Consider the following 21812-nt stretch of genomic DNA (forward strand, 5'->3'; position numbering starts at 1 on the left):
TTCTTAGGTTTTCTGTGCATTCTTACATCTTCAATTGGCAGAAAAAGCAGCAAATTATTTTTCTTTGTTCTTTTGAGACAGGCCCTCACTATACGTTGACTTTTGTTCCTCCTGCCTCAGTCTTCTGAGTGCCAGGATTTTAGGAATGAGACTAACCACCTAGCTCATTATTGTAATTGTTTAGGGTGTGTGTGTGTGTGTGTGTGTGTGTGTGTGTGTGCGCGTGTGTGTGTGCGTGTGTGTGTGTGTATCTGATCTGATCTCCTGTAAAGTCCAGGCTGGACTTCAATTTGCTGTGAAGCTCAAACTGGTCTTTGTTTTTGGTTGTGAGGCCTAAACTCTGGGCCTGGGCTCTTCAGCTCAAGGTGTCCCTCAGCTCTTCAGCTCAAGGCTAGCACTCTATCACTTGGGTCACAGCGCCAGTTCTGGCTTTTTTTGCTTATGTGGTGCTGAGGAATCGAACCCAGGGCCTCATGCATGCAAGGCAAGCACTCTACCACTGAGCCACCTTTCTCAGCCCTCAAGCTGGTCTTGAGTTCACTCTGTAATGCAGGCTGGCCTTAAACTTGTGATCTTCCTGTCTCAGTCGACAAGTGCTGAGATTCCAGACACAATGCTAGCAAACCTGGCTTGGAATTCTAAAAAAAGGCACAGATCTTTCTTCTGAAAGACTGCTGAGCTAGGGATAATCTGAGAGCAATCAGAGCCAAGACCACTGGAGCCAGTGTGGATGAACAAGTATTAGCTGGCAGGGTTTAGAGCAAGACCTTTGATGTTAACTCTGCTTTTGCTCTGACAGAAGTGGGTGACATTCAGAACAAACACGGGCTACCTGTCAATGCTTTCACATGAGAAAAACATCTGATTACATGCCGTTCTACTCTGCTTTTGTGTGTGTATGTGTGCACTTCTTAACAATAATTGGCTGATAGGCAAGTATTCACTGGTTAACTCCATATTTAATAAAACAGAGTAATATTCTAAAGGAACCTATTAAAATGATGTGTTTATTTTCAAGTTTCACTTACATTACCTTAACTCTCGTTGAATAAAATAGGAAATGTGTAAGTCAAACCTTAAGGTACCATGACAAAGTAGACCCTTTCCAAAGATGATAAAACCTTAGTCATATAAAATTTGCCAGATTGGCAAGCTTGCTCTCTGCTCACTTTGACTGAAGTTGCAGTCCAATACAGAAACAGTATCAAACAATAATAAGCTCGGTAAGTATCCCAACTGTCCCCTTTGGTCTTTCCCTAAATCAGAGCAGTGTTTCCATATACATTCAGAACAGTACTAGGTTTTATATCACTATGGCACTGTAATGTTTTTAATACTTGATCATCAATTCTTTCTTACAAAAAGTAAAAGGAAAACAAGAGTCTCCATGGTTCATCCACAACATCTGAAATTACTCTGGGTTACAATAATTATGAAACAATAGCTTCTGGTGGGATTTCAGAGAGCTACCATTTATTTGTGTGGCTTTTGATTTGTATTGTACTCTGTGCTGGACAACTTGCATGGTAAGCAGACACTGGCTCTTAAGTTGTAAGCAAGAAAGTAGAGACAGCAAAGAAGTCACCACAAAGTAGAAATCATGTCACAGCTTGCTTAGGGAAAACATTTTCCACAATTCAGAAGAAATTTCCATTCCTAATTATCTGCAGCTACACAGCACACTATATACCTACATAATTGTCTATATACAAAGTTCTTCTGTTTAAAAAAAAAAATCACTATTTAAAAATATCAAGATTCTTTAACACATATTTTCTACAAGTGTTAATCCTGATTCTGTCCAAATAAGGGTTTTAATCTAGAGATTCTAGTTTGTTTAGTACTTTTCTGGCTAAACTGTAAAACATTTGATAAGTTGTATTTATTGTCTTTAAAACTGGATTCCCTTTCTGTGTGCTCCAGGTCCAGGTCTATTTTTAAACCTGTCGGAATCTCTCTACAAATAACTTTCTGCAAATAGCTTGAATAGAGGGCACAGATTAATTCCTTGATCCAATATCAAGATACCAGTTATAAACTGTTAGTTCAGTGGGTGGTTTCATTAGTAATAAAAAAATACTTAAAAAGTAATAAAAAAAATACTTAAAAAAAACCCACAACCAACCAACAACAAAACAAAACACCCCAAGCTTCAAACCTGTGTCTGCTGAAATGACTTCAGCCTCTTCTTAAACCGTGACGGGAGAACAAAATCACAGCCCCTTGCCAGGAAAGCTAACTCGCCCCTTAAATCCGGGTCCCTTCGTAAAGATGTCTCCTTGATCATCATCTTTGAAAAGTGAGCGTTGACTTCGCAACTGCCCCAGCACACTTCTGAAGATAGATTTAATAAACTGTCAATCTCGTCAGGTAGAAAGGCACTTTTTTTTTTCTTCTTATCTCCCAGAGAGATTAAATTCAAGCATTGTGTTCTCCCAGCCACAATCCACAGGGGCCACAATCCATGCTCCTTCTGACATGCAGCTGGTTCCCAGAGATAGCCTGTGGCTCCCAATTCTTGCTCATAATTTTGAAATTACAAATACACAGCCTGCCAAAGGGCCTTGTTGCTCCCTGTGGGTAGCTTTATGTGAAATTGACCTGCACATGTTAGGAATACAGAGCCTTCTGGGAAAAGAAGCACCCACTACTCCTAGTACCAAAGTTAGAAGCATGACAGCAGGCCCTAAAAATAGCAACTTCCCAGATAACACTAACTTGTAATTTCACCATGTGAGGTATTGATCCACACAAAGCAGTTTCTCTACAAACCAGGGGAAAAGAATGTGTAGAACACTTCCAGTTGTTGCTATTTAATACTTGATAAAAAAAAAAAAAAAGAACAGACTGAATTTGAAACATGAAACTACTGCTTCAGAATGGGTTTTATTTCTTCACTGGAAGAAAGCAAAGATTAAGAATTCTCTAGGTATTGCTGGTCAAAACATGAAGAAAGCAGAAACTTTCATGCTCAAATGGTAATCAACAAAGAAATTTGTACTTTAAGAGTTGAAAATCATTTGTTTTTTGGCAGAAGACTACCTTAGTTACTTTTCTGAAGTGATTATATGGATATATACATACATAACATATCCATAATACATATACATATCTATGTGTGTATATATATTTTTATTTTATTATTATTATTATTTTTGGTCAGTCGTGGGACTTAAACTCTGGGCCTGGGTGCTGTCCCTCAGCTCTTTGGCTCAAGGCTAGCACTCTACCAGTTGAGCCACAGTGCCACTTCTGGTTTTCTGAGTGGTTTATTGGAGATAAGAGTTTCATGGACTTTCCTGGTCAGTCTGGCTTTGAACAGCAATCCTCAGATCTCAGCCTCCTGAGTGCTAGGATTATTAGCATGAGCCAACGGCGCCAGGCTATATATATCTATCTTTTGAAAATTTTATTGTTACAGGGTGGCAACAGTCAAATACTATTATCAAACAGTTAAAACTACTGTCTAAGAAATTTTAGATATGCCTGTGTAAGTGAAAGTAATAAAAATAGTGCAAAAGACGATCAAGTAACAGTAATAGTAAATAGTATTATTACTATGTTCATAAGGTGTGTAAGATTCTTTCCTTCAAAAAGCTTTATAAAGAAATCATCCAACCCGGGCGCTGGTGGCTCACGCCTGTAATCCTAGCTACTCAGGAGGCTGAGATCTGAGGATCGCAGTTCAAAGCCAGCCCGGGCAGGAGAGACCGTGAGACTCTTATCTCCAATAAACCACCAGAAAACCGGAAGTGGCGCTGTAGCTCAAGTGGTAGAGCGCTCGCCTTGAGCTGAAGAGCTGAGGGACAGCTTCCAGGCCCAGAGTTCAAGCCCCACGACCGACAAAAAAAAAAAAAAAAAAAAAATCATCCAGATGTTTACAATATTCATCAGGTTACCAAATATTAAATAATGGCCTCATCTCAATATTTATGACTGAATCAAGTGTTAGCTCGTTAAAAACACTGAGGATTCTCATCAATGTCATCATTCAATTAGTCTTCTAGTTCTAGAAAATGCAAAACTTCAGAAAGCCCCAAATCAGCTTACCACTGTCTCTTACAGTCTTATTAGTGGCATATTTTCTACAGTTTCCTGCAATTTGGCTTTTTTCCATTCATTTCAAGGCATTGTGACAGCTTTTTGCAACATGTACAAGAGTTGGGCTTATGTGTCCTAACATGTGGCTTAATTTTTTTTTTCTGAGTTGTGTAATTCTTAGCTCATCCAAAAATCTGACCTGAAAGCTTTCAATGTGTATTATGGCTGAAGATTACAATGAAAAAAACACTGTTTTTTCTCTCTCATTGGGCAAACATGTTAACTGTTAATTAGGTAGCTTTCCCATTCTTTCTTTCCATATTCCTGCCTAGAACATTCTTCCTCATTATTTTTATCCTACATACATACATAAATAGGATTTGGCTATGTTGATATCTTCCCTCATTATTTATCTCCAGACTAAAATAACAAAAAATTGTTTCAATTACAATTAGGTCTCACACCATTTAATGCTTATTCAGCTAAGCCGCACCTTAGTTTGTACTACCCATGGTATCGGGTGAATTTTCACTTCCTGAGAACAATCTGCTTCCTCAAGTTACACAACATTCTGGTCTTAAATTTTATCTGTTTCAGGAACAGGTCCCTGGCTATCAGAGGCTGTTGGCATAATTCATGAATTTCTTTCCTTTTCTTTTTTTTTTTTTTGTCGGTTATGGGCCTGAACTCTGTGCCTGGATGCTGTCCCTGAGCTCTTCGGTTCAAGGCGAGCACTCTACCATTTGAATCACAGCGCCACTTCTGGTTTTCTGGTGGTTCACTGGAGATAAGAGTCTCATGGACTTTCTTGCCTGGGCTGCTTTGAACCATGATCCTCACATCTCAGCCTCCTGTGTAGCTAGGATGACAGACGTGAGCCACCACCACCCTGGCCTCATGAATTTCTTTATACAATGTTAATGAGCTACTGTAACATCTCCCTTAAATGACCTCTCTTTTGACTGATTCTCTGGATTAGCCAGTGCTTTCCATGTCTCCTGTAAAACATCTCCTGATGCCAAAGATACATGGCAGACAAGTCTACTTCCTGCTAGGCACTCATATTTCTATCTCAGTCAAGTTGCATGCTTACTAAGAGTCAGCGGTGCCTGTCTCCAATCTGTTTATGCTGGTTGTACTTTTTATAGTAACAATTCAATTACATAAACTAATAAAATATGAGCATAGAATAAGGAACTGCATTTTAAAAAACAACTTAAGTTTTATAAAGATTCAGTAAAGGTAAACAATGGAGAAAACCTTGTTGTAAACTTAGATTTGGATGAGGTAAAAGAAAAAAAATCATTGAAATCCATAAGATATCTATATTCCAACTGCTCTCTACTGACTTAAGAAACTAAAACTAGAGCTGGGCACTGTTGACAGATGTCCGTAATCCTAACTACTCAGAGACTGAGATCTGAGGATGGCTGTTCAAAGCCAGCTCCAACAGGAAAGCCTGTGAGATTTTTATCTCCAATTACCAAAAAAATCCAGAAATGGAGCTGTGGCTCAAGTGGTAGAGTGCTAGCCTTAAGCAGAAAAGCTCTCAGGGACCATGCCTAGGCCCTGAGTTCAAGCTCCACAACCAACAGAAAAAAGAAAAAAGGAAAAAAAAGAAAAGAAAAGAAAGAAACTAAAACTGGAAATCAGTCAGCAAATGTGAATATGAATAAAGATGACATGAATCTTTGTTATGAGATGTATTTTCAAATAAAAAGCTTGGGCCCTGTATCAAAAGATATCTGAATAGTTGCTTTGGGTGTAAATGTTTTAAGGTAGGCATTTTCCATATATATACATACAGATATGTTTATACATATATGTACTTTATTCTTACTACTTATACTCAATCATTTTCAAGCATGATCTTCTATTTGTAATACCTATAATCTGATAATAATGTTCCAATATTGTCTAAACTCTTGGAGGAAAATTCTATTTCACAGCTATTTACTTGTTCAAATATTTTTACTTGTTACATGCCAGACACTGTAAAAGTAGAGTATGAAGACAGGATGAAAAAGAGGTGGTTTTTTTCCTTTTTTTTTCCTTCCTGTACTTCCTAGGAGTATATTAGTTTGGAGCAAAGGACAAGAAATATTTTTAAGCTGGGTGCTGGTGGCTCACACCTGTTAACTCTAGCTACTCAGAAGGCTGACAGCTGAGAATTGTGGTTCAAAGCCAACCGGGGCAGGAAAGTCCCCTTTTTATCTCCAATTAAACACCAAAAAGCTGGAAGCAGAGTTAAGCAAGTGGTAGAGCACTAGCACTGAGCAAAAAAGCTAGGGACAGAGAGAGCCCAGACCCTGAGTTCAAGCCCCAGGAATGGCATTAAAAACAACAACAAAAAGAATTGTTTTTATTTCAGTTACTTTTTATAAGTCTCTGAAGTTTCAAAGTCAGAACTGAGGTTAAAAGTCTAAACAGTGACTGAAGCTCCTCAAAGGAAGAATTTGGCTCTGTTGTTAACACTTATAAAAAAGCATTCCTCCATGTCTTTTGATGATGAAATAAGCTCTAGGTTTTGATTTCCCAAGCTGTTAAATATTTCAGAGGGCAGAAGACCAGGAACCTGTAAGTGCTTAGAAAAGAATTGGTCTGGGGAAGTTGTTACTGACAGAGGAACAGTAGCCTGGGGTTATCCAATTTGTTATTTACTTCTATCTGTATGGCAGTATAGTTGCTTGTTCTAGAAAGGAGCTGAGAATCCAAGTCAGTTTTGTGACAACTGAAATATAGAACCTAAGAACGTGGCTTTTAGAGTGACCGCTTTTTTTTTTTTTTTAAGTAATTTTATTGTTATTAAGGTGTTATACAGATTACCATTTCATGAGTCAGGTAATGAACATCTTTTTTTTGAACAATGTCACCTTTCCTTGGACGATGTCTCAATTCCTTCCCTTCCTCCCAGTTTCCCCCTCCCATCCCTGCCCACAATCACACAGCTCATTTTCCATATAGTTGTATACTAAATACCATGATTACATTTGTTCATCCTTTCTCTCTCTATTTCTGTGGCCCCTCCCTACTGACCCTATCCCCTCAAAACCCCAAAAGCAAAGAACAAGCACTACTACTAACACTACTAATGACAATAGCAACATGAATCCATTTCCTAGAATTTAGACAAGTTACACCTTTGGGTTCTTCCCCTAAGGGTAGGCTCCTTTAGTTGATGTTTGTGTTGAGTGACCTCTTATTTAGTGGGAAAAGAAGATCAAGTAAGGGAATTTTTTCTTGTACTGTAGATGACTGCATGTTCTGAGACATTTACTCTCTCTGATCAGAAGGGAAAGCAGAATCTACCGGGTTGGGTGCTACAGGATTCATGCTGCTTCTCAGAGGTCTAACTCAAGAGTTTTAAGCTATATTTCAACTAAAAAAAAAAAAGGCTTCTTACCTTGTAGCTCTCACTTGCTTGCTGAGTCGTTTTTTAAAAAGGGTAATTGTAAGGTCCGCTCCTGGATGGTGAGCAGACTCCACCCTCCTCGCAGCAAAGTCTCCACCCAGTACCTGCATTACCTAGGCAACTGAGACACCTGGAAGAGGTCACATCTGAATTTGATGTGGCCACACCTTTCCCCGCCCATACCCTACATAAGGCCTAGCCCAGGCCCAGACTCTCTCTTTCTCTCTCTGTTCTTTTCTAGCTCTTGCTCTTGCTCTTCTTTTCTAGCTCTTTCTGCTCTAGCTCTTTCCTCTCTCTTTCCCAGCCACGTGGAGTGCCAACCTTGCCTGGTCCCAGCAGGTGTACTGAATAAACCTACCCCTTACCTGAATACCACGTGAGTGCTACTGTTCTTACCCCTCTCTCTGCTCTTTTCTAGCTCTTTCCTCTCTTTCCCAGCTCTCTCTCATTCCCAGGCCTTTCTCAGCCACGTGGAGTGCCACCCTTGCCTGGTCCCAGCAGGTCTACTGAATAAACCTCCCCCTTACCTGAATACCACGTGCGTGCTGGTGCTGTTTTTACTCGGCTACCTCTTTTTAAAAACCTAACAGTAATAATTTGGAATCAGACCTTATAAATCACTGTAACTAGGTTTTGAAAGAGGAAATTGAGCACGAAGCTAATTAGTCAATTACTCTTAATCCTAAAATTCAGTTTCTCATCCTTTTGTGCTCTCATTTGGTGTTTCTCATTGTTTAATTAATGGCCTGTACTGTCATTAATGTTATCTTGTTCTTAAGCAAAGAACCACTAGCGTGAAGAAAGGAGGTAAGCAGTGGTGGCTCTAGATGATTTGTTCTTTTTTTTTTTCCTGTCATGGGGCTTGAACTCTGGGCTTGGGCGCGGTCTCTCAGCTCTTCAGCTCAAGGCCAGCGCTCTACCACTTGAGACACAGCGCCACTTCTGGCTTTTTCTGTTTATGAGGCGGTGAGGAATCAAACCCAGGGCTTCATGCATGCTAGGCAAGCACTCTACCACTGATCCACAGGTTTCTTTGTTCTTGCCTACCCTCTTGCCTTTACTTCACAATCTAAAGCAGCACAGAAGGCACATGTGTTACATAGGAGACTGTATAAACATTTGTGTGTCCTATTTCAGTGCCTCCAAATGGTAGGAATACATTCCATGACTAATAACAGAAAGCACCTTCAATTTTTATTTTTTTACCAGTAGTTTGAACCCAGGGCCTTGTACCTGCTCTGCAGGCTCTCTCCTACTTGGGCTATAATACCCCCAAGCCTGAAACGTTGTATTTTTGTCTTTCTGTTTTCTAAATGCTAGGGTTACCTGAACTTCTATAGTCTAAGCTAGAGAGAAGAAAGAAGGAAGTATCTGAAATTATTAGGTATAATTCTCAGAGCCCAGATTTTCTAGCTTTGGTATTTCTCTGTCCTTAGTCTGCTTTTCTTCTTCCTTCTCACCTTGAGGAATGATTTCAATTACAGACTGCTTATTAGAGAGCACAAGAATTAATTTCTGGCCTATAAATATATTAGAGTGCTAACGTTAAACGGAATGGAGAATTTCCACTGACACATTAAACAAATGCGTGGAGAGAGATGGGGAATAGGGAGAGAGAAGGTGAGAGGAAGAGGAGAAGAGGATATGATTTCTCAGTCGCTTGGGGTGAGAGCTAAATTCAGAGATGTCAAAAGAGAAGTCTGCAACTGATGATCAAGTCTATCCTGCTGACGACATGCATTATGTTGCAAATACAAAAGCTGATGTGAGTTATGCCTGTGGATTTCAACACTTCCCAGAGTAAACACCTCAATGATGGTCTCCAAAAGTATGAAGGCAGAACTCTGGCTGAAATAAACAAACAAAAACCCAACAACAGGGGCTGAGAAAATGGCTCAGTGGTAGAGTGCTTGCCTTGCATCCATGAGGCCCTGGGTTCGATTCCTCAGCACCACATAAACAGAAAAAGCCAGAAGTAGTGCTGTGGCTCAAGTGGTAGAGTGCTAGCCTTGAGCTGAAGAGCTGAAGGACAGTGCCCAGGCCCAAAGTTCAGGCCCCACAACTGAAAAAAACAAAAAACAAACAAACAAACATAAAAAACACAGTCTTGGGCTGGGAAGGCAGCTCAGTGGTAGAGTGCTTGCCTTGCATGCATGAGGCTCTGGGTTCGATTCTTCAGCACCACATAAGCAGAAAAAGCCAGAAGTGGTGCTATGGCTGGAGTGGTAGAGCACTAGCCTTGAGCTGAAGAGGTGAGGGACAGTGCCCAGGCCCAGAGTTCAGGCTCCTTGACGGGCCAAAATAAAAACAAACAAAAAAACCCAAAAACCCAACAATAAAACCCAGTAAGGCTGGAAGTATGGCTCTAATGGTAGAGCCTCTATGCAGCAAGGGCAAAGGCCCTGAGTTCAAAGCCCAACCGAAGGCTACACTTGATGATTTGTTGACAATATTTTTACTCTTTAAATCAAGAGGATAAAGTGGTACAGTGTCAGCTGTGCAGGGATCTCATTGAAGTTTACTCTATATATCAGAATGGTGGGAAATGGCCTTTTAACCACATTCTGATCTCAGCCCACGCTTGTAAAACTCTGAGCCTGTTGTGGCAGAATCTTAGCAGCTGTACTTAGTTGGGGGTGGCACTGGGGGCCCATCCCTGGAATTGTGTGTCTCATCAGAGATCCATTCCCTTGCTTCCTCCTTCCCAGGAGGTAATGGAGAAAGAGGGCTGAGTAACATTGAAAAATTCTGTATCACAATAAGCATTTCTGGCATTATGAGTGTGAGACACTAAGAAGGGCCATCAGAGGTGAACACTTCTCATTCAATAGGCAGACAGTTGTGAGGAAAACAGTGAAACACACTTTTAACATCTTAGCATGCTAACATAACTGGCAGCTCTTCACGTATCATTATCATTTTGAGGTGGTATGCATTTTCTTTCTCTTATAAAATGTGAAGCTCATCAATATTGCTTGGAAGTATGAATAGATATGTTCTCAGTTTTGTAATTTCTGCAGTTTCCTCTCCGAAAGGGAACAAGTTAACTAGAGATATTATATAACGGGACTCAGAGGCTGTGATTGCTAAAGGCACTGACAATAGAGGCTGCAGATGTGTGATGGTTAACTAAGAGAAGGATAAACGCTTGGCATCTGTGCCTTCATTCTGCACCTGTCTTCCTTGCTGTCAAAGTTTGCGTCGGATTCCCGCTCAGCTCTGCAGGTAGGTAAGTTAATTATTGAAGCAATGTTTTTCCCAAACTAGTAATCACACTTCATCCTCAAGACACAAAGATAAGAGTAACCTGGACCAGTGGATGGGACTTGGACATCACCAGCCATTACCCTAAGCCTACAGGAACTAACTCCATCTGGCCTGTCTGACCTGTTCTTTTTCTCTAGGCCAGTCGCTCCAGCAGTCACCTTGGGTTCCAAAACTAACAGGTATTACGGATAAACATCTTATGAGAAGAGTTCAAACTATTCTCCAGGCAACAGCCACTTCCCTTTTCCCCACAAAACCCATCCTTACATAACAATCAACCACACTATAGCCTAAGCTTCCTTGTTGGGTCAGCTATGCAAACCTGCAACCCATGCCTTCATTCTGCTTTCTATAGAACCTTAAGAGTTCTTGTCAGGTCCCCAAAGAAAGATCTCAGGTCACTTAGACCTCCTCTCCTGCTCTCACCACTTGCCATTTCTTTGATTGACTGGCTTGATGTCTGGCTTATCCAGGTCTGGTAGGACCCCTGGAACTGGCACTTTTCCCTAAAATTCTGCTAGCCAAGTTAATATCTGTGAATCAACAAATGAGACACACATAAAGGATTCGTTTTGTTTTTGCAAAAATGGTAAGTAGACGTGAATGAAATCATCACAACAAACTCAAGTAGGAATGGTATTGCTTTACACTTCAATGCCACTAGAAACTAAAAATGTGCAACAGGACAGCAGGCACAAAACACATACTGGTTAACAGACACCTTTTTTCCCTGCTCATAGAAGATGTTGTGTTATCTTGCCACACTGAGGATTAGACTCAAGCCCTTGTACATGCTAAGTAAGCACTCTCCCACTGAGATATGTAACTAGCCCTTGGGTTTTGGAGACAAGATTCTCTCTATGTAGTTCAACTTGCTATGTACCTTCGAATGGCCTCAAACTTGTGATCTTCCTGCTTCTGCTTCTTGAATGCTGGAATTACATAACATCCAGCTCAAACGAATTTGTTGTTGGGGGGGGGGGTTATACTGGGGATTAAACCCAGGGTCTTGCACATGCTAGGTAAACTATCACTTGACTTTTAAGTTGGCTACATAAACACAACTTTAATAAATTATTATGCAGTATTTAAGACTGTATAAAAAGGGTATAAAAATGAAAAATACTTGATAGATTTGCCACCCAGATATGAATATGAAGAGGGCATTGCTAATACTACTGAAGCTCTCTGAATATCTTTGCTTACATCTCTCTTCTTTCCCCAAGGGTAGCCACCATTCTGAACATTCCATCTGCTTGTATCCCTGTATTTTTCTGTTCTTTTTTCCTCTAGTATTGGGACTTGAATGCAGGGCCTCAAGCTCTTGCTTAGTTTTTTCTCTCTCAAGACTTTTTGGTGGCTAATTAAAAAAAAAATTTGCCTTGGCTGACTTCAAACCATGATTCTCACATCTCAGTCTCCTGAGCTGCTAAATTTATAGGTGTGAGAGGATGGTTTAAAACCAATCTGCCTGGCTCTAAAGTCTTTGATTCTCACTGACTGACTTGAGATCATTCCTGCTGTAGAATGTAAAATGCTTAACATAAATAATTTGTCTTATAAATTGTTTTTTTTTTTTTTTTTGTCAGTTGTGGGGCTTTAACTCTGGGCTTGGGCGCTATCCCTGTGCTCTTCAGCTCAAGGTGAGCGCTCTACCACTTGAGCCACAACATCACTTCCAGTTTTCTAGTGGTTTACTGGAGATAAGAGTCTCACAGACTTTCCTGCCTGGGCTGGCTTTGAACCTCGATCCTCAGATCTCAGCCTCCTAAGTAGCTAAGAATACAGGCGTAAGCCACCGGCGCCCAGCTTTTTAAATTGTTTAAATACCTTTGGAGACTTCTTAGGACTCAAAATTGTTGGGACTTACCTTGATCACCTCTGGGGTCTGCTGAATCAAAACCATGGAAGAAGTATCATTGGCTTTATCACCCACAGGACTTCTGCAGACTGACAGACTGGCCTGGGAGGAAGTTGTCAAGGTTTCCTGTAGAATTTGCATCATTTCCTTTTCTTGAGACAGGCTCCCTCTACCTGATTTGCATTCAACGAGTTCTTGAGCAAAATCTTCAATGCTTTCCAGGATTCTCAGTAAGAGAGCTCGATCTTCTTCCTCTATTTTGTGTCCATTGGTTTCAATAATCCTTGTTAGGCAGGAAGGTGAGACTTTTTCTGTGGCTGAAGAGCCTTTCGATTTAAGGTCCACATCTGTAGGGATCGGACTAGTCACATGACCGTGACTACTTAGAGAAGTAAGGTTGTTATCCTGGGCAAGTGGCTCTTTTAGAGAGGTCTCCATCTTCTGTGAGAATGATTCCAAATCCAGTAACAATTTATCAATCTCTTCCTGACTGTTAGGGTTCATAAAACCTCTCTGGTCTCTCACTTCCACGCTAGGGACTTTTGATTTACAGTCTTCCTCGGGTAGATGAACAACTGGCGTCTCAAACACTTTACCGATATTATTTTGCACGGAGGCAGGGCTTTTTTGAAGGTGAAGACCATGGTCTGAAAATTCGGCTCTCTGTTTGTTCACCTTAAACAGCTCCTGACCAGGCCCATTCTCTGTCCTTTGTCCTTTGTCCAAGAATGCTTTCTTTCCATCTGACTCTTCTTCAATATAAAGAGTTTCCATTAACTCACCAGCAGAAATGTTCTCCAAAGGATTCGTGGCTGATTGAAGTCGGACAGCTTTGAGAGTGCTGGGATCATTTACCTCCAGCCTATGTAAGGAATTGGTAGAGTTGTTCGGAGTGACTTTTACAGTGTCTGTTTTCCTAGAATTATGTGTGTCACCTTGCGATTCAATAGTCTGAAACTGTCCAGAGTCCGGACCTGACTGCTGGACAACATCTTCATATTTAGGGGGCTGTTCGGTGCCGTATATGGGAGAGAAGGGAGTCAGTTGTAAGCTAGGCACATTATTGACCAGTTCTGTTATATCGATGGTCTCATTATTCCCAGGCTGCATGAATTCAAATGGTAACTTCTTCAAGTAGGATGCTAACCTCGTCATCACATTCATATAGACAGTTTCAGAGGTAGAACTTGCATCGGTCCCACTCCCTTCACTCATGCTACCGCCTGGCTTTTTCTTTATGCACTGTTTTATGATGTCTGTGCATTTTTTCAGATCCTCAGAGCATTTCAGCAAGATGTCTAAGCACATTTTTATGTCTGTCCCAGGAGAGAAGTGATCTAGTTTGTGTTTTTCCAAAATCTGAGTTACCAGGTCTTCTTCAGAGAAGTTCTGGAGAAGCATGGAAGTCAGGTTTGTATCAAGCGAGTTTCGCTGGGACAAAGACTTTTCCTCCAATGAGGAACTCCGGAGTAAGCCAAAGGCCGGGGAGAGCCCATCACTGTTATAATGGCCACAGAGCAGGTCAAAATCAACCGACCTCCTATTGAATGAGTCAGACTTCACTTTCCTTCCCTTTTTGTAAACGGCATGATGAGAGTTTTTGAGTTTTTCCAGGGAAAATTCTTTTATTTTGCCACTGGCAAAACTGATGGCTTCCCCAGCAATGTCCTTTAAATTACAGGTGTTCTGGAACGTGGACGATCTCTTGACCCTGGGAATGCCTGCCAGGGCCTGGTGGGGGTAGTCACCTTCAGTAGAGCAAAGGCCATTTTCATGGGGTAGAAACATAGAGTTGAGATCGACATCTTTGAACGGAGACACTGGGAGGTGCAAGAGGTCCGCACAAACGCTATGGTGAAATACAATGCAGTCGACACCATGTGTGAACGTGTGGCAGGTTCCAGTGCAATAATGTATAGCTTGCTCAAAACGCCGGTCTATCACCACGCTGCTGTAGTGGTTCACAGTACTAACCACAAGTCTATAAGCTGCTGCCATAATATCCAATCCACCTGGTCCTGGGACGTTCAACCTTCTATATGTTTCAAGAAAACGCTCTTCAATGACACTCAACTGAATATGTGCCTAATGGCAATGTTCAGTGATTGCTTGCAAATCTAAGGACTTTTAAAATGGAGGGAAATCACATACATTTGAGGTTTGGTAATTATCAGTATACAGTAGCTGCTGCACATGTGTGCCTGTATCAGCAAGTCTAATAATTTAATAATTGTGCTGTTTGGTTGTGTTTAGAAATATGACACTTGAAGATCATTTTTAGGAAAGATATCCTCTTGTAGTTCTTCAGTGCTTCGGTAAAACGCACATTTGTTATTATAAATTTATATCATCAATCTTAGCTGGTAGTCGTCTGGCAGTGCTGTGATAATTGAGTCCTCCAGAGGTTTAAATGACCCATTTTTGTTCTGTAACTTAGAGCAACCTATAATAAAAGAAGAAAATAATTCTTAATACGTTTCCTTAATACTAGAACTTTTATTTATTTTTTTTTTCTTTAGATCTTCTTTGTAGTTAGTCATGGAGTCCAATTCCCTATCAGGCAACTAAGTGGCTATGCAGTACAGACTTGTGTTTGTCATATTCTGCATTCCTTTTTTTTTTTGTCGGTCATGGGGCTTGAACTCTGGGCCTAGGCGCTGTCCCTGCACTCTTCAGCTCAAGTTGAGTGCTCTACCACTTGAGCCACAGTGCCACTTCTGGTTTTTCTGGTGGTTTATTGAAGAGTCTTATGGACTTTCCTGCCCTGTTGGCTTTGAACCCTGGTCCTCAGATTTCAGCCTCCTGAGTAGCTAGGATGACAGGCTTGAGCCACCGGTGCCTGGGCTTATTTAATTCTTTTTAACATTTATTTATTTATTACCAGTTCTGGGGTTTAAACTCAGGGCCTGGTTGCTGTCTCGGAGCTTTTTTGCTCAAGGTTAATACTCTATCACTTTGAGCCACAGTGCTGTTTCCAGCTTTTTACTAGTTAATTGGAGGTAAGAGTTTTGTGGATAATCCTGCCCTCACTGTTGCTGAACTGCAACCCTCAAATCTCAGCCTCCCAGATAGCTAGGATTATAGGTGTGAGCCATCTTTAGTGGCTTTTACAACATGTTGCAGTATCTGTCCAAAAAGGTTCTATCAATCAAGAAACAATGAATTCCCACTGCATGCCCTGCTCTGACTAATAGCTAAGGACACAGCAGTGAATAAACGCAAAGTCTCTGTCCTTACGGAGCTGACAATCTCATTGGAAGAAGAAAAACAACATGCAAGTACATATAACTTATCAGATAATGATAGGCTATGGAGATAAATGAAGCAGGACAAGGATTTTGAAAGGATGGAGAGAGCTCACTGATATCTGACCAGAGACCTGAAAGAAGAGAGGGAGCAGGTCATGCAGTGATTCATCTCAGGCAGAGTAACCTTAAATGGAAAGGCCTGGAGGTGGGAGCATTCTTGATTTACCGGCAGAATGATGAAGACAGACTAAACTGATCAAAGCAGGGAAGGCAAAGAGCCCAGTGTAGAAGGTAAGGTCAGAAAGGAAGGTGGGCATCTAAACCATGCAGGGTCTGTAGAGCTCTATAATGAAGCTGACTTTAACTCCAAGCGAGCCAGGACACAACTGATGGCGTACTGAATTGAGGAATGACACGATCAGATTCACATTTTTCAACTGATGAATTTTGGATGCTGTGTTCCAAGATGTAAAAGACAAGAGGAGAAGCTGGGAAACAAAGCAGGCACTATTGGAATGAGCCAGGCAAGAAGCTGGGGGCTTGAGGCAAGAGAGTTAACAGTGACATGGTTAGATGCTGGACCTATTTTAGAGGAACAGCCAGCCATGTGATTTACTGAAGAACAGAGGGTTCACCACAGATGCATCAAGGATGGTAACTGAGAGATGCATGAACAGTGATTAAGGTAATCAGGGGAGGACATGTGACACAGTGAGGGGGAAAGTTGCATTCTGCCATCATATTGCGGCTGGTGCACAGAAACATAGTTGTCACTTGGCTAAATTCACTTATTGTAAACTGTTAATTCCTTGAGATCTTTCTACATACAGAATCAAGCTGTCTAAGAACAGACACAGTTCTGCTTTTTCCTTTCCTATCATACTGTCTTACTGCCTTCACTGAAAGAAGAAGGAAGTTTATAAATCGTTGTCTTGTAACTGATATTGGGGAAAATGGAGTCAGTCTTTCACTATTACAGACGATGAAAGTTGGAGGGGTTTCTGTGGATTTCATTTATCAGGCCGAGAAAACTCTTCTATTTTTCATTCTGTTGGAAGTTGTTTTGTTTTTTGTTTTGTGGTTTCAGGGCTTGAACTCTGGGCCTGGGCACTGTTCCTGAGCTCTTCAGCTCAAGGCTAGTGCTTGCTCTACCACATGAGCCACAGCTCCACTCCCAGTTTTCTGGTGGTTAATTGGAGATAAGAGTCTCACAGACTTTCCTGCCCAGGCTGGTTTGGAACGGCGCTCCTCAGATCTCAGCCTCCTGAGTAGCTAGGATGACAGGAGAGGGCCTGGCCTGTTGGAAGTTTTAAAAATAAAATCTCTAAGGTATATTTAATTTTGCCAAATATTGAGATGATCACATAACTTTTATCCTTTACTTTGGCAGGGGGGAGAGAGCTGAACTTCAATGTTTAAAATGAATGAATTAGCCATAAGAATGCATTCAGAAATATGGAAATAACAAAAGATATAGCAAAGAAAAAATTGACAAGTTGTCTCTAAGAAGTAGGCTTATGAATCAACACTTAAAAATCCTTTTGCAATTGACACTTTAAATACAAAGTAAAGTTTGCAAATAATGTTTGTAACACATTTTAGAAATTAAAAATGGAGGCTGGGAAGGTGGCTCAGTGATAGAGTGCTTGTCTTGCATGCATGAAGCCCTGGGTTCGATTCCTCAGCATCACATAAACAGAAAAAGGCGGAAGTGGCGGTGTGGCTCAAGTGGTAGTGCTAGCCTTGAGCTGAAGAGCTGAGGGACAGCGCCCAGGCTCAGAGTTCAAGCCCCACAACTGACAAAAAAAAAAAAAAAATGGGTTTTAGGTAGATGGGGAGATGAGCCTGGGCTCTGATTAATTTTGTGCTAGGTTTGAGAGTCAAAGGTGCAGCTTCAGGCAGGCTGGAGTCAAGGATGCACCTTCAGGCCTGGGTTGTTTCAGAGACCCAGAGAGAAGACGCTCCTCACTGGCAGCAGAGGGATAGGAGTTGGAAGATAAGGATTTTGGAGCATGCTAACTAGATGAAGGATTTCAGGCTACAAGAATAGATGAGAGGGCTGGGAAGGTGGCTCAGTGTAGAGTGCTAGCCTTGCATGCATGAGGTCCTGGGCTCGATTTCTCAGCAACACATAATCAGAAAAGGCCGGAAGTGGCGCTGTGGCTCAAGTGGTAGAGCGCTCGCCTGGAGCTGAAGAGCTGAGGGACAGCGCCCAGCCCCAGAGTTCAAGCCCCACGACCGACAAAAAAAAAAAAAAAAAGAGTAGATGAGACTGAGCATGCATGGGCTGAGAAAAGAGCCAAGGAGTGGACCCTAAGGAAGACTTGGCCCATACAGAGCAAAAAAGAGACAGAAAATAAATGTTCAAAGGGTAGTTAGACAGCCAAAATATTGTTATAGAATCCCAACGATGAGAGTGATTCATTCTTTGAACATGCTGGGTTTCACTAGTTTTGTGTACCAACAATCATGAGAGCTTTGCTTTATTTTTATGGGGTTTTCCACCCCTCATTTCATGGAGAAATTTAGGAAGTGAATAAAACTTCTAACAACACAAGTTCCGTGATGGAAAACCGAGAACGGTGTGATATAGGTTTTTATATTGCTATTCATTAGCACCATTTCAGGAAACATCTGGAGCAGGGAGATAAGAGGCAAAGAAACTCTATTGTTTGTCTCAGCTGGAAAAAAGGCTTCAAGATGAGATGATGGATACTAGAGACAAGGGAGAATGAGCTGAATATCCAGGTCACTAGAGTGGACCATCTGAAGGCTCAGAGAAGAATATACTACAGGAGTGTTTTTTTTTTAATTTAATAGAGTACAGAAGGCATGATGATTCAGAAGTAATGAGTCATTTAAACATAATAAAACTACTGCTCTGCCTGGAAAACACAGGCAATCTTTGGTGGATGAGTCATTTTTGAAATGGCTTCCAAGAGAACCGTCTAGAGGAAATAAGAGACCAGGTCCACAGTGCTACTGGGGGGAATTAAAGAAAACGAGACTTGGGATATTTTCATCTCTGTGTTCAATTCAAGAAGAGTTGAGAAGATAAATTGAAAAAGGGAAATCTCATAAGGGAAGATTTTCTTACATTCAAAGGAATGGTATATGTAACTATGGAAGCAGGATACATGCTTTGAGTTTAGGGATAAAACTATGTCAGCAGCAGGCCTAACAGGAATTAGGAAGCCCATAAAACTTACTTTGATCGATATTCCAGTGGAGAAACAGGAAGTGTGGCCGGGGGGTGTTCCCTCAGGTAGGTAGGAAGGAGCAAGTTGGCCAGCTTCTGCCTCTGCACTGACCAATCTGATAACCTGTAAGTCACTTCCCTGGGATTTCACCTTCTCTTCTGCAAAAACAGGATGAAAGATGGCTTTGGGGTCTAGAGAACAAAAGAAAAACAAAATTTCTGGTTGATTTTGGTTTGAACTAGGAAAATTTCAGTGTTTCTTATTTATATTTTATATAGAAAAATCATAAACTAGCTATTCATTTTTATTTCTTTTGAGAGGTGCCACAGGCTCTCCTGGAACTCATGATCCTTCCTGCTCTAGCCTTCGGAATACTGGGATGACAGGCATTCGGTACCACACCTCTATTCATTTTAATTAATTAATTTATTTATTATTTTTCGGTTGCTCATGGGGCTTGAACAATGGGCCTGGGCGCTGTCCCTCGGCTCTTCAGCTCAAGGCCAGTGCTCTACCATTTGAGCCACAATGCTACTTCTGGTTTTCTGGTGGTTTATGGGAGATAAAGAGTCTCACGGACTTTCTTTTCTGGGCTGGCTTTGAATTGCAATGCTCAGATCTCAGCCTCCTGAGTAGCTAGGATTACAGGCATGATGCCTGGTTTCTCTATTCATTTGAAATGTGTGTTATTTGCAAGTTCTAAGGGAAAAATTTGGGGCTAAACTTTTGCTACTTTTAAATAAAACCAAAAAGTATCTCAGGCTGGGGATATAACTTACGTAGTAGAAAGCTTGCCTAGCATGTGTCGGGCTCTGGATTCAGTTCCTAGTATACACACAACACACACACACACACACACACACACACACACACACACACACACACACACACACACACACTTACGTAGTAGAAAGCTTGCCTAGCATGTGTCGGGCTCTGGATTCAGTTCCTAGTATACACACAACACACACACACACACACACACACACACACACACACACACACACACACACACCAGTTCTCGCTGTCTGGCATTATCTCAACCTATGCATTTAGTTCCTAGTATACACACAACACACACACACACACACACACACACACACACACACACACACACACACACACACACACACACACACACACACACACACACACACACACACACACACACACACACCAGTTCTCGCTGTCTGGCATTATCTCAACCTATGCATTTTCCTTTTCTATGTATTTTTCTTTTTTTGGAGATCCTAAAATAAAAGCATGGGGGGGGAGGAGGGAGGGGAGGGGGGGACAGGGACAGGGACAGGGAGAGAAAGAGAGAGAGAGCGCGCCTTTTTTCTGACAAGGGCCACCTGGATATGTATAACATCATTCAGGAGCCACAGAACATTATTAATATAGACAGATGGCCAACAGGCAGCCAATGAGAATCATTTCTGTCTGTCTGGTCATGGACTTAATTATTTTGAAGGTCTTCCTCCCTCTATCCCTTCCATTTCCCCTTCATTTCCCATCCTTCTCTTGTCTCCATCTCTTCTTCCTTCCCCCCTTTCTTTATCTACCTACTTATTTTTTGTGGTTCATTGGTGATAAGTCTCATAGACCCTCCTGCCCAGGCTGGCTTCAAACCAGGATCCTCAGATCTCAGCCTCCTGAGTAGCTAGGATGACAGGTGTAAGCCACCAGCCCTAGGCCATTATTTATTTAGTTTTGATGATACTGCAGTTGGAACTCAGACCTTGAGCTTGCTAGAGACGGGTGCACTACTACACAAGTCATACCTCTAGCTTTTTGTTTGTTAGTTTGAGTTTATTCTTCAGATAGCATCTGAACATTTTTCTACAGGCCAGCCTTGGTCTTTGATTCACCTCCATGTAGCTGGGATTACAAGCAAGAACCACCATGTCCATCTAGATTTTTTTGTTGTTGTTTGTTTTTGAGATGGTAGTCCTGCTCAGTCTTTGCCCAAGCTGGCCTCAAAGCTAGATCTTCCTGTCTTCACCTCCTGTGTAACTACAAAATAGGTGTGCACCTATGTCTAGCCAACAGATACATATTTTTTTAACATATGTATATATATTAAACACAATGTAATAAACATTTGAGTGCTACCACAGAGTACTCTTCAGGCGAGCAAGTAGAAGTTGTATGGTTTTATCTCATGCAGCTCCCAATGTGGGCAGGGAGGGTAAGAGAATGCCTGGCCTTCAAGTTGAGGAGGGCATTCACAGGATGAGGACCAACAAGCCCAGTCCTGGAGTCTCACAGAGTTGGCGGCAGGAAATCAAGGCGGATGCTGGGTGAGCAAAAGGGAGGGAGGCGGAACGTGGTATGACATGTGTGGGAGCGCAGAGCTTGGTATTATCCAAGCGTCAAGCTGGCTTCCAGGAGCCAGAGCTGTGAAGGAGGTGGGGCATGGGCATGGGCAGCACGGTAACAGAAGCCTTGGCTGAGAGGTTTCAATTGGGGGTGGGGAGGGAGACAAGGTCAGATTTACTCTCTGAGCAATGCTGTGGGGGGCAGACTTAGGGAAGCAAGGCAGAGCTAAGTCAATCAGGGGAAGGCCTCCGCAGGCTCCAGAGAGCGACGGGAGAGCTTAAAATAAGTCAGCTCAGTCTTAAGTGACTGACCCATGATCACAAAACTATCAACAGGAGACCTTCATCTTTAATTCCTGTGCCTTTCTTCATTCCTGTGAAATACAAATTCTGATCAAAGCTTAAAAAAAAAGATTGAAAAAATTTTAAGTTGTGGGGCTGGGAAGGTGGCTCAGTGGTAGA

The 21812-nt window shown here is 41.6% G+C and overlaps 1 protein-coding gene across 1 annotated transcript in view; it reads right to left on the minus strand.

Moving 5' to 3' along the window:
• Ppp2r3a (protein phosphatase 2 regulatory subunit B''alpha) overlaps positions 1 to 21812 on the minus strand; it is an 87206-nt gene that overhangs the window by 43760 nt on the left and 21634 nt on the right. Inside the window, exons 2-3 of the mRNA XM_042670358.1 lie at positions 19039 to 19220; positions 12591 to 15024 (exon numbers count right to left, since the gene is read on the minus strand). Coding sequence (XP_042526292.1) covers positions 12591 to 14579 — 1989 coding nt within the window. The 5' untranslated portion in view covers positions 14580 to 15024; positions 19039 to 19220. The remainder of the gene's footprint in view (positions 1 to 12590; positions 15025 to 19038; positions 19221 to 21812) is intronic.

The sequence above is a fragment of the Dipodomys spectabilis genome, unplaced genomic scaffold, assembly GCF_019054845.1.
Source record: "Dipodomys spectabilis isolate Male_0828 unplaced genomic scaffold, ASM1905484v1 ptg000542l, whole genome shotgun sequence".
In the NCBI taxonomy this organism is placed as follows: Eukaryota; Metazoa; Chordata; class Mammalia; order Rodentia; family Heteromyidae; genus Dipodomys; species Dipodomys spectabilis.